The sequence below is a fragment of the Mesocricetus auratus genome, unplaced genomic scaffold, assembly GCF_017639785.1.
Source record: "Mesocricetus auratus isolate SY011 unplaced genomic scaffold, BCM_Maur_2.0 Super-Scaffold_100691, whole genome shotgun sequence".
Lineage (NCBI taxonomy): Eukaryota > Metazoa > Chordata > Mammalia > Rodentia > Cricetidae > Mesocricetus > Mesocricetus auratus.
In genome coordinates, this window is record NW_024429267.1 from 49,438,307 (window position 1) to 49,456,973 (window position 18,667).

Sequence of the window (18,667 nt, forward strand, 5' to 3'; positions counted from 1 at the left end):
ATGCAGCCCAACACAGAGCCACTGCTAAGCAACTGAGGCAACATCGTGTGGCTACCCACTGAATGCCAGAGGGGGAGGCAATGGAGGCCAAGGGGTTGGAGAGAGGGCAGCGGTTGTCAGAGGCAGGAAGGGGTGGCTAGGAGGCAGGAGGGGGCAACAGAGGGACAACAAGAACATCAATCAGCCCACCTTCAAAAACAACAATGTCAGCCACTCTCAAACTTGAGAACCAACCTGATTGTCTTCTTTATCAATACTAGAGTTATCTCGCTTCAAGATAAACCGCTTCTGGGATTCTTCACTTTTTTCATCTTTTAAATGTTCACAAAACCTTTGCTCTGGTCTGCCAGCAAAGTAAAACATATCAATAAAAAAGTATTTTTCTCCCGTCTGATTAAGCTTAGTTCTTAGTGTGTTCCCCCCACACACACAGTGGCATTTAACTTGAAAGAGAGAGAAGAGGGCTTTATATTTGGTTGTGGAATTAGAATTGCTGACCTTATACAGGTAGGTCATAACATGTCACTTTTCACGTGGATTACAATACCTTTTGTTATTTCCAATGCAGAGTCTTGCTGCTGCACGCCCATCATCGGGGATGAACTTACAGAAACAGTTAAAGCTCCCAGCACACGTAGTGATTCCATGTTTTCCTTAGCTGTTTTGACCTTGTGTGGCCCCACTTACGTGAATCCCCCACACATATCCTCAAGCAAATAGGAAGTTATTTTTTTAATGTTTGTATTTCTCTGATATCGGGGATTGACTCTGGGGGTTCTCACAAGGGCTCTAACTGTGAGCTGCATTCCCCAGCCCTCCTTTTCCTTTTAATTTTGAGACCTTGGTCTCACCAAATTGCATAGGCTGGTCTTGAACTCACTTTGTAGCTCAAGCTGGTCATGGGTCAATGGCCTCCTGCCTCAGTCTCCTAAGTGGGTAGAATTGCAGGTTGTACCACCAGGCATAGCTCAATATACATGCTTAAAACATGATCTGTCCTGTCACCCACACATGATGACTGCCTTTCACCCACACATGCTGAGAGTCTTTGGAGTCCACACTGAGAGTTTTGTTTTCAAGCTATTTTTCTTCTCCCCAAAAATAAATGCTCTGGAATCTGGCTTCTTTAGCCCCTGACCTTCTGGTCCATGCCTTCTAAATCAGGTCAGTAATTAGAAAAGCTGATGATATTTAGTTTAAACAAATTATTAGCTGATTGTTGTGAAGGGAAGGCTCTAAGTAGTTGCATACTACTAACTGGTCAATTGATTTTGCCAAATCTCTTAATTATTACAGGTTAGTTCCCCATGATTGGCACTGCACACACCCTAAACTACACGAATGAGTTGGGGCTTGGGATCATCACAGAGGACATGTTGAAGTGTTTGTCTCTGGGTTAAGAGAAGCTGTCTCACTGCTTCTAGAGTTCCTGACCATGCTGGGTTCCTGGCATCACAGGCAAAGGAAGCCACTTCATAGTGGCTGTGCTCTATAGTGGGTGACCAGCAATTAAGAAAAATTTCCATTACAAACAGCATTTTAGTGACAAAGGAATGACTCAAGAGTCTAATTCAAGTCAGAATGAGGATCACCCTCTCCTCAACACCTCTCCATGTGTTAGAACAGCGGTGACCAGCCGGCGAGAGGAGAGAAGCTTGGCTGGTGCCAGCTGCACCGCACAAGGTTTCTAAAATGATGCCACCCTCTTGTCCCATCCCGTTGGGAAAAGTGGGCTGCAGAAGGAGATTTTTTTTTTTAGATGAGGAGAACATCCCTCAGTGATTAATTTGATTACATAACTGTAGATTTGCCCTTGAAATAGCGTAAGTACATCCCCACAGACGTGGTGGTGCAGGCAGTCCCTCTTTTTTTTTTTTTTTTTTGGTTTTTACAAGACAGGGTCTCTCTGTATTGTTTTGGAGGCTGTCCCTCTTGACTCTACAGTGCACAATGGGCAGGAGGTAAGGTCTTGGAGGATCTCACCCCTCAGCTTAAAGAACCAAGAAGCCTCATCACAGCATCTTGATAATCAATGCGAACATTTTCCACCAAAATTAAAATGTGATAAAATATAACAAATGATCTGGAAGTGGAAATAGGACATGAGGAATGAACACATTTGATGCAGGGTAGTCAGCATATGCATGGGTTCCTTACTGTACAGAAAGTTCTTACGATAGCAACATGTTCAGTTATAGTTTGGATAAATGACAGCTCCCCCAAATAATTTACTGTTTTGGAATTCTGGACCAGCACTTCTTTGACTGTTATATTATCCCCCTCCATAGCAATTGAAATAAGAATGCTAACTTAAAGATGCTGATTATATAAATGTTAATTACATCATATCAATGTTAATTAGTCTCTTCTGATATCCTCAGGCCCTAGTCTTCTAAGCCCTAATAAGTGAAATTATTTGCCTAAATTTGCAGCTATCCTTTTTGTTTTTATTTCTAATAGTCTGTTGATATTCACACACAAATGAGAGGACCTGAGAACATGAATATTTTGAGTCACAAACACAAGGTGAATTTATTTAGCCTAATTTCTTCCTTTAAGAAAAAATGTATTTGAGTGAGAACTGAGAATGCTAGCTGGCAGATGGTTTACGTGGGTTGGACACTGTTTCCTTACAAGCTTTAATCCTTAGTGGCCATATCCAAACCTGGTGCTAGGAAAACACTCAATTTAATGAACGAATCAATCAATTTATGGATGAGTGACAATTTAGCCAAGCTGTGTACAAGTAGTTATAGCTCAGGGACTGACCAAGAGTCACTCAGTCAGATATAAGGTTATAATTTCTGTAATTATAGAGCAGGACATTGGAGAGTTTGGTTCACAGGAGCACAAATTCAAATCGAAAACAGAATGATCATTAAACATTGAATTTATGTTTATTAATCATTAAAATCTTTTACAAAAGTCTGAGCTTCTTGGGTAGGAAAGAAATCTCAATTCTCCTTTTGGGCTCCTATTCCAAGGGTATCTTTGTGTAAAGTGTAATAGAGTTCCTTCTGAAATCCCATTTTGTCATAGTGCTATTGTGTATAGCAACATATATCACATATATGTATGCATGTGTGAAAAATACTTTGATAGCATGATAAAATTTAATCAGAAGTAGTGTAGCTGCTCATAACATAAATGTTAATAATATTTCATTATTTGATATAAAATATACAAACTGCATTCTCAGTGACTGATTTACAAGTTATCTTTTTTATATTTTCAAAAGTTAGAAAAATATTAGGCCTCTTAGGTTTCTTGAAAAATATTTAAAGTGTTCATAAGGTAATTTTGAAATTTGTTTAAAAATAATTAAGCAAGTGTAGTAAGACTTTTTTCCAGGTTAGTTTTATGTAGAACTATTCATGACTTTTAAGCTAACAAAAGTACAAATTGAAATACTACAGTAATTGAATTAAAACTACTGACAATGGGCCATTGTATCACAGCTATTTAAAAAATCACTTTTACATCTAATTGAACATTTCAAGCCCTAAGATGAACAATAGTAAAATAATGCATTTAGGAATAGTATTTCAAATAGTAATGAATTACTTTTAATCTGTGAATACAGGAATGCAATTCAAAAACAATTCTCAAAACTATAAAACAGGTCATGCTTTTATTAAATGATGATAAGTGAACTTTGCTATGTACCTTATGGACATGTATCATTCTGGTTCAATTTGTTTTTTTTTTTTCAATTTGCTTCATGAGGTATCATGTCTACCTTTCTATATACCATTGCCAAAATGCATAGGAAATAAAATTAATGCTTATTTTAGATGAGTAATAGCTTCCTTATCTCAAGGTAAAAATGTGTTTTTCCACAATCTGTAGCACATATAGCAGACTCTGCTGCAAGTCCATAGCATACACTGCTGAGATATAGTGACTGAATAGGCCTGCATTAGGACACACTACTTCTGTATAGTGAATAGGCCTGCATCTTGGCCTCTCTGGAAAAAAAATGAATATTTAAGCTGGTTCTACGGTGCTCCTTTTTTATATGGAACTCATGGAAGAAAGGGTTGTACTGAAGATTATCAAATCTCTTTTCTATTCAATAAATTTCATTTTGGTTAAATTTTTTTTCCTCAAGAGAAATGGACATTCATTATTACTATTGTTTTGAATCTTTGGCTTATCTTTAAATATTTTAAACAGTTTGGTCTCACTTTTAGGCTCTTACCACAAAACTTGTCACTCTTCTTCCAAATAGTCCTGCTGATTCTTACCCTCCCTTCCTACACAGAAAGGAAGAACTGAATGGAGGTGGGGGTGACAGTCGGTGGTGGAAGTAGGGTAAACAGAGACCTTGGCATGTCACCTAGACCACAGGAAAAGTGCGACTGATGGGAGATAGATCTCAATAGTGCTCAGAGGGAGAGATTGGCTGGACAGTGAAATGAATAGTATTCTGATTCTGATTTGTTAAATACAAATAAACCTAAGAAAACTGTGAACATTTCGATTAAAATGCTCACAGCAGTGGATCTTTGACTGAAAATAAATAAACAAACCCTGCACCTTTATTGAAGAATAATATTTCACTATTTCCCATATCAGTCTGTCATGTCATTCCACTTCATTTCCTTTTAAATGATACTATACTGTAATTTAGGAAGTGAACGTGTTTTTAATTAGCTTTGTATATATTTTGCATTTCTTTGCTATTGTCTTGGGAATAGCCCTGTGTATCACAGCGCCTGTGTGGAGCTCAGAGGATAACCTTGTAGGTGTCATTTCTCTTCTTTCACTAGGTGAGGTCTAGGGATCACATTCAGGTCAGTTACAGACTGAATCAATTTTACATCTTTTATTATTATAATCTTTCAAATTTGTGCTTAGAATTTTGCATGTTTTGGAAAAACCATTTTCTTTCTTTTATATGTATGTATAGTGTGTGCATATACATGTCCATGTGTATCCATGTGTGGAAGGTTACATGTATACCTGTGTACATGTTTTTTTGGAGGCCAGAGTTACAGTATACACTGGGTGTCTCCTTCAATTGCTCTCCACCTTGTACTTTGAGACATCATCCCTTTCACTGCATTTGGAGCTCACCCATTTGGCTTACTAGCCAGCAAGCTCCAGAGATCCTTCAGACTGCTGCTCTCCAACACTGAGACTATAGGTACGGAGCCATGCCTGTCTTTTTATTGGCTTCTGAAGATCCAAAGTCAGTTTCTCCTGCTTGTGTGAGGACCGTTTTATAGCTCAAACTATCTCGCTAACCATTTTCCACCAAGTTCTTCAATATGGGTAAGTGCTAGTGGACATGCAGGCTAACAAGGGACCGTGGTTCTTCTTTACTGTCGACAGCTACAAATGACACTTAGCAACACATTCCAAGGCAACCTGAGTCTGCAAGACTCTTAAGATGGTCCTTTTGCTTTGGTAAAAATACTGGGCTATATGAATGAAAAACTAAGCTGTGTCAATTTGCCTAGATAATGGGATTCTATTTCTAAGAATGAATCCAAAGGAAATGGGTGTAAATAAACACCGAATTCCATCCCACAAAAACAGAAGAATGAAGATATCTTCCGTATTGCATAAGGAATTTGAGGTATGTTATAGTAACATGGAGTCCTCTAAAACAATATCCAATAATACTGAACAGTAAGTAAAGACACTGTATAAAAATACAAATGCAACTTGACTATGCTGATGTTCAAACTATAACACATGGCAACAGTAATATTGTTAGCAGAAGGCAGCTTTACTTCTCACCTTCTAATCTTTTATGAATGTATGATTATAGTAATTACACATTATTTTATAGCAAGAAAATAATGAAAGCTATTATCTCAGACAGATAACAAAACAATTCAGCAACTTAATAGTGACTCATACCAAATCATTGGATTATAAAATTATTCTTATATTATGAATATTTTATTCTTTCATTGAATGTATTATTTAATAATCTGCTGAACTGGGGATTTAAATGGTTTATTTTGTCAAATTATTTCTTAATTTTTATATTATACTGCATGGTTTTAGAAATGTAAGATTAAATTTTGCTCTTTGCCCCAGTAACATTTCTTACACTAAGACCCTCTAGTACATGAAAACTCATCTCATACTGCAAGATTTCCATGTTTATTGGTATGTTATTCTTGATTTGTATGGGTAGAAATTTTACCAATGACAAAATGATAATGAGAAAATGTTAACAATCACCAAGAAGATCTTGTGTGTGTGTGTTGTAAAGAAGACAAAACAATAATATAGAAGATGATTTAAGGGGATAAGACAGACACTATAAAAATTTAAAAGGGAAGTAAATCATATACAGTTAAGACCTGATGTGGTATTCTTAGTTTGTGTGGCTAGCTATTCATGAACTGTATTGAGCATGGAGTTTCAACACAGCCAAACAGGGATACAATCACTGAGCTTAAGGGCACTGGTATCATTCTTAAAATTTACATATAAAACAAGGGTTTGCACAAATGGAAAATAACATCTATAATACAGAAAGAAAATGTCCTTCAAAAGTGACCCATGAACGATTTGATATGCAATGCCTATGAAATGTTGTTTACTACTATCTTCAGATAAAAAGGCAATGCACACCTATGTTCTTGAAACTATACATCCATTCCTACACTTTTATCCCATAAGTACCAAAGAATCTGCAAAGACAGGGTCTCATCAGAATAATTGTCAATTTTAGGTTTAGGCTGTTGGATCAGATTCAGGATTTGCTGAAGATTACTTTAGCTTTTTTATATTTCAAAAACCTCAATGATGTTTTTTAAATAAACCTATGAACCAACCATATAATGTCCACCCACACATGTGATACATGCTTCAACATACTTGTCCTTCCTCTCTCACAGCTTCTGCCCTGAGGATACACACTCCTCAGCATGTGGCACCTACATGCTGTTCCTTCCAACACTTCATTAATGAGACATTCTTATTCGGTTCTATCATATTGATTTATCGAAAGTTTTCTAATTCTCAGCTTTTTCTCAGTGGTAATAAACTTACAAGGTGCCTAGACCCTGAGTGTAACTTGCCCATCTAGTTCTGTATTATATAAAGACTCGAGGAGTAAAGGGGAGGAACTTGAGGTTATGATCAAATTACATTGTATGAAATTTGTCTTAGTTAGGGTTTCTATTGCTGCACTGAAACCCAATTGACCAAGAGCAATTTGTGGAGGAAAGGGTGTATTTGGCTTGCACATTACTGTTCATCCTCCAAGGAAGTCAGAACAGGAACTCAAACATTGCAGGAACCTGGAGGCAGAAGCTGATGCAGAGGCCATGAAGGGGTGCCACTTACTGGCTTGTTCCCACATGGCTTTCTCAACCTGCTTTCTTATAGAACCCAGGACCACCATACCGACCAGCTGGGAGTGGCACCACTCAAAACAGACTGGGCTTTCCCTATCAACCACTAACTAAGAAAATGCCTGCAGACTGTCCCTGAAGGCTGATCTTAAGGAGGCTTTTCTCCATCCGGGTTCCCTGTCTCAGATGACTTTAGCTTTCATCAAGCTGACATAAAACCAGTCAGCATGAAATTCTCAAAAAAATAATAAACATATTCTTAAAATATTGCTGTATTAATATATCCAATGACTCTAATTTCCATTCCCTAAAACAAATTCTGGAAGATGTGTTAATAACTGCAGAAGAAATGATCATTTACTGCAGGAAATCATTAATACTAAAATGATTTTAACATACGAACATCACTGAAAAATAAGCCTAACACATACTGAGTCTTTTCAATCTGTCTTATTGACTGTGATTTTTTTTGACAACTTATACAATGTCCATGAAGGAGGAGTCCTGCTCATTTGTTTTGTTGCATAAATTGAAAAAAATATAATGTGTGCTTTAGCATGCAAAGGAGAGATGAATACATGCAAGCAATCCTGGTAAACCCTGCAGTGCTTTACCTGGTACTAGTGAGGATCAAAATAACAGTTAGAAAATCTTATTATACCCTGAAGTGCTTTACCTGGTACTAGTGAGGATCAAAATAACAGTTAGAACATTTTATTATACTGTCTACAGTTTATGAATAGGCAAAATTAGTAGGCATGTCAATAAATTATACTCTAAGTTTTATTATATTTCATTTAGTGTGTGTGTGTGTGTGTGTGTGTGTGGTATAGGAGTTGGTTTTCCCACTTTACTGTGTGGGTCCTTCTAAGGCCTGGCAGCAAGTGTCTTTACCCACTGAGGCATTCCCTCAGTCCAGAGTAAACCAAGAAATATTTACCTTACATTCTCATCAGACTTAGTGATAATATTATGATAGATCCAATCTGTGTGGTAATATTTGTATAATGTTTGAATCATGAGTGTCCAAATGGGCCTGTCAGTAGTTTATGAAAATAATTCTGTCCTTGAAAACTGAAAAGTAAATTGTGCTTTTTGGAATGAATGGTTTTTGTTTGTATGTGATAATATCTGGGTGAATTAGCCCATTAAAATTTGCAGGTAAACATTGTACTTGCACCAGTGAAGAATTGCCATTGTGATTCAGTTGATAAAGATTTTTTGTTTGCTTGCTGTTTTGTACAGGTTTGAATGATTGGGCAGAGATGAGAGACTGGGAAGTTGGGGGTTGTGTTCCTCCGTGTTCACTGTGGGATCTGGAAGGGACTGGCGTAGGAAGAAGCCAGGTCATGGGCTTAAATATTTTGTATGTGCTCATTTCTTTTGGCAGACTCCAGTTTGTTTGAAGAGTCTACCGAGCATTGTAGCATACTGTAACATCCACATCCTCTGACACTCTCATCTTCAAGTGTTTTCTAAAGTCATTCAAGGCACAACTGCTGTAGGTGAATATAGCCCTCAGTCAGTATTGAGCCTATTCCTTCTATCTGCATTAAACGTCTCTGCAGTTTGAGACTTTAGCCAGAGCCTAACTACTTATGCCTAACATATTTTAAGTACATGAAATAAGGTTTACTAGTAAGTGTGCTGAGACAATTCATAGTTTATACCATCTACTTTAAAGTTAACAGTCCTTATTTGGGCTTCTTTAACATTTTTATATGTATGCTTAAGTATGGTGTGCGTGTGTGTGTGTGTGTGTGTGTGTGCATGTGTATGTGTGGTCCATTTGCATGTGCATGTGTGTATGTAGGTCAGAGGTCAACCTCAGGTTCCATTCCTCTGCACGTGATCCATCTTGGGTTTTTGTTGTTGTTGTTTAGTTGCTTTTTTTTTTAAATACAGGATTTCTCACAAGCCTGAAAAGTTCCAAGTTGGCCAGGCTGGCTGGCCAATGAGACTTAGTGAGCTTCCTGTCTCTATATCTCCAGTTTTGATACTACAATCATGCATCACCAAGCCTGACTTTTTATGTGCATCTTGGGGCTCAAACTCAGGTACTCATGCTTGCACAGCAAGCACTTTACTGGCTGAGCTGTCTCCAAATCCCTCTGCACAGCTTTAAAAATAATCAAATGCAAATTAGGATTTTGAAAGTGAACCAATGCATAGCAGTGAAAGATTACTGCTTAATTATCTCCTTGCTTTTCATCATAACTTGACACTAGTGATTCTATGAATGGTAATTCTTCTCCCCATAACCTTTGAAAGCTTAAGAGCTGAGAGGCAGGAGCTCCAGATCTTTGACCATGGTAAGACAGCCTTGGGCTTTGGTTCCTCTCCTACAAGATGGACTGACTGTACATCCTACAATTCTTAGAGCTAAGTGAATAAACAGTCAAATAAATAAATATACCCCTTGGATGCATCACCGTGTCACATAAAAGCTCCCTAAAATAATCATAGTACAGATTCTATCTGTATTCAAGGTGTGTGCTCACTTTGTTTCCAAAATTCAACAGTGAACTACCATACAACTGGAAAAGGGTACAAAATAAATGTGTCTTCCTTCCTCCTTGCCGTCTGTTTCTGTGATCTTCCTCTCATGCACAGAATCTTTTACTCTCAGAGGAAAAAGGAAGACAATACTATGTAGACCACACAATGCTTCAGGGAAATGGCACAGAATTTAACCAAAGTCAACAAACAGCTCTGTGTTTGAGTTTAAGAGATGATTAAGAACCTAGGTGTCTTCCCAAAGAAAGGGTAAATGTTTAGGGAGATGACTATGTTAATGGTTCTGATTCTATCATTGAACAATAGACAAAAGTATCCAAACAGTACAGCATCTTTACCAATCAGATGAGGAACAGGAAGTGGAACATGTTCAGTCCACAAGCCTCATAATTTTACTGAGAGCAATGCATTTTTAGGCATCTGATCTCTGTGTTCTGGTCAGATGATTGGCAACACCATTCATATAGAAAGCTAACGATAGATTCACCATGTTTAGAAATGGCAGGATGCTAGCCAACCACTCCAAGATGCACTTAAATAGATGGATGCTTGGTCCTCTGTAGAGGCCTCAAGTAAGTGTGAACTCAGCATGCACCTTACAGATCTCAACCAAGGACATAACATGGGAGAAAGCCCATGTCTGTTCTTTGTTTTGTTTTGCTTCAGTAAAAACACAGTCACCTGGGGGGGATGAAACTCCCCATTGGGGATACCCAAGCATCCCCACAGTTAAGTTTCAGTGCATCAGCAGATCGTGTGGTCCTTCACCTGTGCTCAGCCTCTCTGTCCCGGGTCTGTGCCCTGAGATGGTGGAAAGTTCAGTAATGACCCTTCTCTTCAGGGATTTAGCAAAGGCCCTTCATCTCATGCTCATCACCTTCTTGAGAAAATGTCTCTAGTTAAATCAGGCTTCATTGTTTGTGATTTCGGGAATAGATGTCTCATTTAACTGTCTTCTGAAGCTATCACTCCTCACCACACACCTCAAGTATCCTGCGGTTGGATCCTAAGCTTTTGTTTGTATAGTTTTGTTTTGTTTTTGAGACAGGGGCTCATTTTGTAGCCCAGGCTACCCTTAAACTTCTCTTGTAGCCAACCTGGTCTGAAATTCACTGTGTACTCCAGGCTGGACTTCAGCTCATGGAAATCCTCCGAGTGATTCAGATTACCCCTGTCTCATGGTTTGTGGAGAGTGGAAGTACTATTCTCCAATGCGTTTGCTGTTGCCAGGCTCGCTCTGTACTCTTAAGGGTAGGGAATTTGAGGCAAGCAGAGTGGGTGGATGTAAAAGATGAAACAGAAATTGTTGAAGATATGACAGCCCTTTAACATGAAAATTATCAGAGTTAAGAGTTGATCTGCACTATGCAAAGATATTCAGGTATGCATGGGTAATAATCTCATTGTTTGTGGTGAATGTTAGTGTAAGCAGATGGTTTCCAGTCTCCAAATGGTGAACTCCAGATCTACATTCTTTCTCTGGGATGAAGGTGAGGAGAAGGAAATAAAAAGGGGGCATGAGGGACCCTTCATAAAAAGAGCAATGAACATCTTTGTGCTAAATATAGAAAAATAATTAAAAGAGAAAATGGAGATTGAGAGACAAAGTGTGAAGCTTCTAATTTAACAGGACAGGCTTGTAACAGAAAACTTCACAAAATCATTTTCAGAGTTTTAGTCTTCTACCTAAATCTCCAAAAATGTAACATTATTCTGGGATGGAGTCTCATGGATATGATCCCAGCTACATGAAAAGCTGAGGCTTGCACACGCAAGTCCAGCTCGGGCTGCAGAGTAAGTTCTTGTCTGAAGACAAAAATAACACTATGAAGAAAGAAAAAGACTAGAGATGGGGCCATAGCCCAGGAGCAAAGCTCTTACCTAGCAAACATGAGATTCTGGGTTCAATCTCAAACACCACAGAAGAATAAAAGCAATATTGTAAAATCTCCGGTGGTAGTCAAGCATCATAGACCCTAGTGTCCGCATCATGGATTTTCAGTGGACGACAACACCAAATTCTGACAGTCAACCAGAAATCCAGTAGTGAGAAATGCAAAATGCTGGAGAATAAGCTGTTTTGCTGTCACAATTCAGAGGGACAGGGCAATGGAACCAATTGAATGTGAAAAAACAAGAATAACAGCAACTGCAAAAACATAGGGTCTTATCGCAAACAAAGAAATTGCTGTTTTAAGCAAAAGTCAGACAATTATTGTTGTAATGTAGGCTCACCTGGCCCCAGCTCTCAGCCACCTGTCCATGGAAGGTGTATGTACTTCAGATCTTTAAAAGAAAGGCTCACCCACTTCTGTTCTCCTTCCACTCTCTCTTTCTCTGTTTCCCTCTCTTTTTCCACTCTCTCGTTCCAGCTGTCCCCAGGGGCAGGCAGGTCTTTTCCTGTCTCCCTCTTCTCTTCTGTCCTCTCTCTGTCTCTGTGTCTCTTTAACTCTTTTTCCTTCCCTCCCTCCTCTTTCTAGTAAAACTTCTCACTTAAGTTCTGTCTGCCTGGCATATTTGTCCCTCTAGGTCACCAACGCCTGCCATGAGGTCCTCCAAGGTCCCCCATGTGTTTTATCATAACATTTATCATAGGAGGCCTCCCTGTAAATTACACCTAGAGGCAATTGGTCACATATTCTCACCTGTTCTTTCTTGGTTAGTTCTGAGCTTAGAAAATCTGCAACACTACAGGCCAAGATTATTTTATACTCAGATGACAGCGCCATCTTGGACTGTCTCCCACAAGAACTCCATGGTAACTCCCTACTTTCTCTATTTTTTCCTAACTCTAGCCCTACAACTCAGAGACAGGAAAGTTTGGCCAAGCCTTCCCATCACTATGACTATTCCTCTCTTGAACTCATCCTACTTGTTAACAGCAGACTGTCCTTCCTAAAGCATCAAGCTCACCTATCAACACTTGCATTCTAAAGGGCTCGCTATTGTCAAGGTCCCCCCCTTTAGATAACATTCTGGTGGATGTCCCAGTGATGTTCTGTGAAGCAGAGAACCACTGCAAAGTCCTAAACCTGGAGGGCAAAGGATCTGAGTTAGACTCCTGATGGCAGAGGTTAACACATAACCTTGGCTGACACCCTCTCTCCCTCTCAGCAGATTTCCTCTCCACTCCAGGCACTAGCGTGACCTTTAAAATAGTCTTTTGTTAGATGGCTATAAGAACTAGATGCCACCATCTCTGCAGAAAGCTCAGCTCTTTGTCACTCCTCAACAAATGTGAAATATTAGCTTAGGTTTGTTTAGATGCAATGGATGGATCCTCTCTTCCTGCATTTATCTGAGTGTTGCTTACCCTCAGTTTTGTCTACTGCACAGGCATTGAGAGCCCAGCCTCTCTGTTACAAAGCCACATGTTCTCTGGGATCTCAAGAGCGTGGAAAGAATTAATACAAAACCTATAGTGACTTTACTCCAACCCTCTCCATCCTGTTTTCTTGTTGCCTGTGGAGCAGAGGCTCCTGTGCCTCTGATGAGAATCTATAGCTACTGAGGGCACAGGTTTTGTAAGAGCACAGTGAGTAGATTCATCTTCTATACTAACATGATTGCTAAACATGACTCATGGTTGTTCTCCTTCAATAAACCACACGCGTTAGTAGTGACAAATTTGAAATATTTATCAAGGAGTATCAAATTAAAGAAAAATTCTTATGATAACTTATAACAGTGAGTAAGTCTTCAAAACATCTTTAAAATAACAGCTCTTTAATTCCTATTTTTTAACAGATAACAGAGGAATTAAGCAGTTGGAATCCCTATCTAATCCACTCACACATCTTGAGGACTTGGCTTAGCAGTTGAGAGGGTTTGGCTTGAAACAATCATCAAATTATACTCACTGGTTTAGATCTGAGTCCTGTTCATTGCTCTTTCTCTGAAAGCCCCAAACTGAAATTCTCTTTGTACGATTAGATGTGATGATATACATAAACCAAGAATTGAAGTGTAGGGCACAATGAACACATAGTAAGTGCCATGATTCTAAGTAGGAGATGGTATCAGTTCACTCACTCAGGAATATGTCCTGAGACTGGTTCTTTCCATCAAGGGTGAGCTGATGGATGATCACTGAGGGTATGACCGAGAATGGCAGAGAGGGGCCATTCATCCTTCCATATGGTACTCAGGGATTGTACCTTATGACCTAAGTAGTCTGAATTTCATATAGAACTATTTCTTTCTGTGAAAAACTTAACAGTCTCAAGTCACTGTTTGGAATGTCTTAAACCACTCCTCATCTGGAAAGCCAAGGCAGACAGAGGCTGCTGACACTCTGCTGTGACTGAGGCCATGGCGCCAGTGTAAGCATCTCTGTTATCGGAGTATCTTACAGAGCTACAAGGAGTCACTGAAGAAAAACAATCAGCAAGTCAACATAAAGAATGCTTTTCTCAGGGTGGTGGTACATGCCTTTAATCCCATCACTGGGGAGGCAGAGGCAGGCTGACTCTATGAGTTCAAAGCCAGCCTGGTCGACAGAGTGAGTTCCAGGACAGCCAGAGCAGTTACACAGAAAAGCTGCTCATCCCCCAAAAAAGAGAGTCTTTTTCTTTCTTAACTTTTTATCTCATTTCCATACTTCATCCAAACAGTTTGCATTCTGGATCTGTTTTCCTAAGCCACAATGACAATTAAAATACGTATTTTCAGGGATTGCACGGGAGCAGCAGAAACCTGAACACATTGGAAAAGTACTCCTTGAACACAGCACTTACAAGGGACCATCCCAGATATCTCCCTTCAATATATTTCAATCCAACAATATGTCAAGATTAGCCTGGCTCTGATTGACTATCGGTTGCTTTGGCAAGGAAAGTCTTCGTGTTTGTGGAGAATTCAAACTTCCCCAAATAAATGGTGGCTGAAACCATCAAGGCACCTAGATCTTCAACACAGCGCTGTGAAGAGAATGGTCCTTTTCTGCCTTTAAGTTCAGTAGACAGCTATAGCATACATAAACACTCATGAACAACAGGCTTTGCTGGCACTGCTAACATGATGCACGTCTTGAAAATTGCAATATGCTACTATTTGAAATAACCTTTATTTCATCCCCTTTCCTTTTTGTTCCCTTTGTAAGGAGGTAGCAGTTCACCCTCAAACTCTACCACTAGTGCCCCACCCCTTAAGAGCCACTTAAATCACTGAAGGTTAAACATACCGTGTTTGGGACGGAGCAAGAGAGTTGGATGCTTGAGCTGATAACTAGAAACTACACAGCTGATAGTGGGGTTGGGCATGATTTGACTCATGGAAGGATGGCAGAAGGCTGGAGAGAAGATGGGGTGATCAGACAAAATTTGTTGCTGCTGCCACCAAAAGTAGTCACCAACCCTTCAAGAGGTGCTGTCTGCCCATGCTCACTGTGCACTTTCCTGAAGGTATAAGCATGCACGGTCTATTTAACAATGCCCCAGAAAAAAACAAAGCTGGGGTCTAAAGAGATGGCTTAGTGGGTACGTGCTACTTCTGCAATGCAGCTCCCAGTACCCATACTGGACAACTGCATTCATTTGGTTCACATAGATAGACACATACCTATTCGAGCATACACACACACACACACACACACACACACACTCACACACACACACACACACACACACACACACACACACACACACACTAAACTTTCTAAAAGTGACCAAAGCTTATGCTTCTCTGGAAGAGAAGAGGTTTTGCGATGGGATTTCTGTTAGTCAGCTAATGGAAACCTTAAAAACAGATTGTCTCCTGCAGTGATGCTGGAGAACTTGATGGAAACACAAGGATCTGCTGAAGAATTCAAAAGTTTCTGGAGTCATGGAAATGTTCTAGATGTGCCCTAACTCTGTAAGCAATTGAACTGTAACTAACTTGACAAAGAAACTGAACTTGAAAATTCCAACTGAGGGTAAATTTGAATGTAAATAGTCATACAGCTATTCCACCATGGAAAAGGCAACTTTGCTAAGCATCTATCAGGAATATTTACAGAGGATCCATATCCCCCAGCAACTAGTGCGCAAACCTGGACTGGCATTCATGAATATGGCACTGTAAAGCCACTGTAACCATTAACAGATCTACCATTGACAAGTCATAAATCCACCAGGCTTAATTTGCTCTATCTGTGTACCAATCCACATTTCCCATGGCCTCAGAGTGAAATACAAAGGACCAATTAAAAGAGGAAGTGAAACGCCTCTCTCCTTTGTTCTCAGTGAGTCTGTCCCTATTTCATGGCACCTGCAAGCCACAAGAAGGCCTAGAACGGAGAGTGATAAACAATACACCCAAAGCAGCTGGGCACATCTGATGGAGAACGAAGATGTGACCTTTACCTTCCATGACAGTCAAAGCAGGAGGCATCGGAGTCAACAATCAGATGAAGTGGAAAGCTGCTAAATTTTGAGATGTGTTTTGCCAGCACAGTAGAATGCAACTGCGGGACCCAATAATTCTGAAGCTTCAAGAGCCCTTAAACGTTATCCACTTCAAACTGTTCTACGGATATATAAGCAATTTGAAACTCAGGGTGAAAAAAAAAAATGAAGCACTTAGTGTCCCGAGATAATAGCCACTCTTGGTCCCAGCTCCTTATTCTGGGCTCCTCCTCCCAACTGTCTCTGCCTCTGCTGAGCTCTGGTGGATCTTTGAGGAGATAAGAACGCTTGAGGCCACCCCACTTACCCTAACCTGTGGTGAGCAGACAATAAAGAATGGTTTAACCACGAGAGTTCCGTTCAACACAAAGCGCCCTGCGCTAACATCCAGACACAAAGACCATGTGATTCACTGCTTATCAAACCCCCAAAAGAAGACAGTTACTCTTTTAAAAGACGATTTACCTTTTTTTATTTTTGAGGATGCCACACCTTTTGTTAAAGAAGTGGCTTAAGCTCTATTCGAAATCTACATGGGTTCAAAGGAGACAATTGCAAGCATCTAGGCTAATGGTCTCTCCTGTTACAATGTTCTTGATGACTCAAAGGGACACAAGAAAGACATGAAGATGAAAGACAGTGATTATCTTGAGAAAAGCCAAGTATTGTTCTCTTAGGGCTAAAACAGAGATGTCTGTTAAGCTCAAACTCCAGCAGGCGGAGAAACCAAATGCAGCAGGCTGTGTGGAACAGTCAGCAGGAAGTGGTTTAGAAGCAAGGTTTCTGTGTCCAGTTCAGAGCTTTCACAAAACTCATGTCTCCCTTCCGAAATAGGGGAGGGAAAGGGACAAATGTCTTTGTGTTTTATGTAACACAGATTTATGAATCCTATCCTTCGCCAGCCCTTCCCCCTCCACGGGCCTCTCTTCCTGTTGACAGTATCTAGGGCTATCCTCAAACTCACTCTCCAGAGTGCTTGGATCACAGGCTGGCTTTGTGGGAAGGGCTTAGTTATCTATTTACTTACTTAGGCCTTACCCATTTTGCAGGACTTTGTGTGTGAGTGTTGTCTATCCAAGTTCTCTACTACTGAGCTACACTCCCAGCTCAATGCCTGTTGTTTTCATCTGAATGCTAGTTTTAATAAAATTTCCCACCACTTTATGTGTAATTTCATGGAATGTTAATAGAAAAAAAAGGAAACCATGAGATTTGTAGAAAATAAAAATAACATTAAAAACAAGCTGGAAGTAAGTTCTCTTTACTGCCTGTAGTTTGCATACTTCCCTGATTCCCATGCAGTATTCTAGTGATCTGTGTCACCCCCCTGCTGCAAGGACAGAAGGATAACCAGCGCTGCACATACTAAATGTCATTATACTTTGAAATGTAAACTCTACTCTTATAAACCAATCCCTGATAGAAAAAGAAAATACCAAACGAACTCCAATATGGGACTTACATTCTGGTGCTGCTAGTCTTGTTGATGATGACAGATTTTCCAGTTTGATCCACGTTGTGGTCCAATCCGAAGTAGGCTGCTACCCGATGGACCAGCATCCTCTGATAGGATGACATCTGGGGGAACTTTTTATAGTGGTTACTGGAACAGGATTACAGGAGGAGTGAAATGGGCATCTTCATTTGATGTCTGTAGTACACTTTACAGGCATTTGCATCACTGTCTCCTTTTATTCACAAACTCTTACCACCTTTCATTTTGGCATCACCTGCTGTCTTCGCTTACAGACAAATTTCTACTATCATAGATTTATTGATCAAGCTGCTCTTGGCATCACCGTTTCACAGCTGCACATTTGTCTTGTCTGTTGCAAAGTGTTCTGGCTTAGTTCATGATACCTTATCAACAGAGGCAGGCAGAGGACAGACTACATGACATAATAGAGATTGCAGATGTCTATCGGGAGATGTGTCATTACCCAGTTTACACCAAACACAGCACAATTATTTCCAGGCATAACTGACTGCAGCCAGCTGGAGCCCATTAAAAAACTATAATAAAATTGAAAAGGGTCGCTTCTTGCTACAGCTCCTCCATGCTAATCAGCGTCCCCCTGTTTATGGCCATTTTGTCACAAATTTAACAGGCAGGAGCACACATGATCCAAGCAATGACCACTCCAAAATCCAGTGACCTCTCCATTTAACATACCAAGAGCCACATGAACTGATGTTTTATCTCTCCACAGCTCTCTCTGGCATGAATCATTAACTCAGATACTGAACTAAGACATGTTATCAAATTAGCTAGCATTGCCATTAAACATACTTGCTGTCACCAATGAAGTCAATCATTTCCTGCTCCATTTTCAAGAGTATCATCCTGTCCCTGGAAAATAAATGTTCAAAGAGAAGGTATCATGTACTTTTCAGTTTCCATAGGTCAAATACAGTTTATCAAATGCAAGGAAAAAAAAAAGA

The 18,667-nt window shown here is 39.7% G+C and overlaps 1 protein-coding gene across 18 annotated transcripts in view; it reads right to left on the reverse strand.

Moving 5' to 3' along the window:
- Nucleotides 1–18,667, reverse strand: part of Arpp21 (cAMP regulated phosphoprotein 21) — a 162,810-nt gene that overhangs the window by 88,866 nt on the left and 55,277 nt on the right. For 14 of the 18 annotated variants that reach the window (XR_002383827.2, XM_040739944.1, XM_013117036.3 and 11 more), the window contains 3 exons: nt 18,516–18,575; nt 17,688–17,828; nt 235–343 (listed from right to left, as the gene is read on the reverse strand). Coding sequence is in view for 14 of the 18 variants with exons in the window: in XM_040739944.1 (XP_040595878.1) it covers nt 235–343; nt 17,688–17,828; nt 18,516–18,575 (310 nt within the window). In the remaining 4 variants the exon portion in view is untranslated. Of the gene's footprint in view, nt 1–234; nt 17,048–17,687; nt 17,829–18,515; nt 18,576–18,667 lie in introns of those variants that run through there. The other 4 variants (XR_005874804.1, XR_005874803.1, XR_005874805.1 and 1 more) reach the window with 2 other exon arrangements.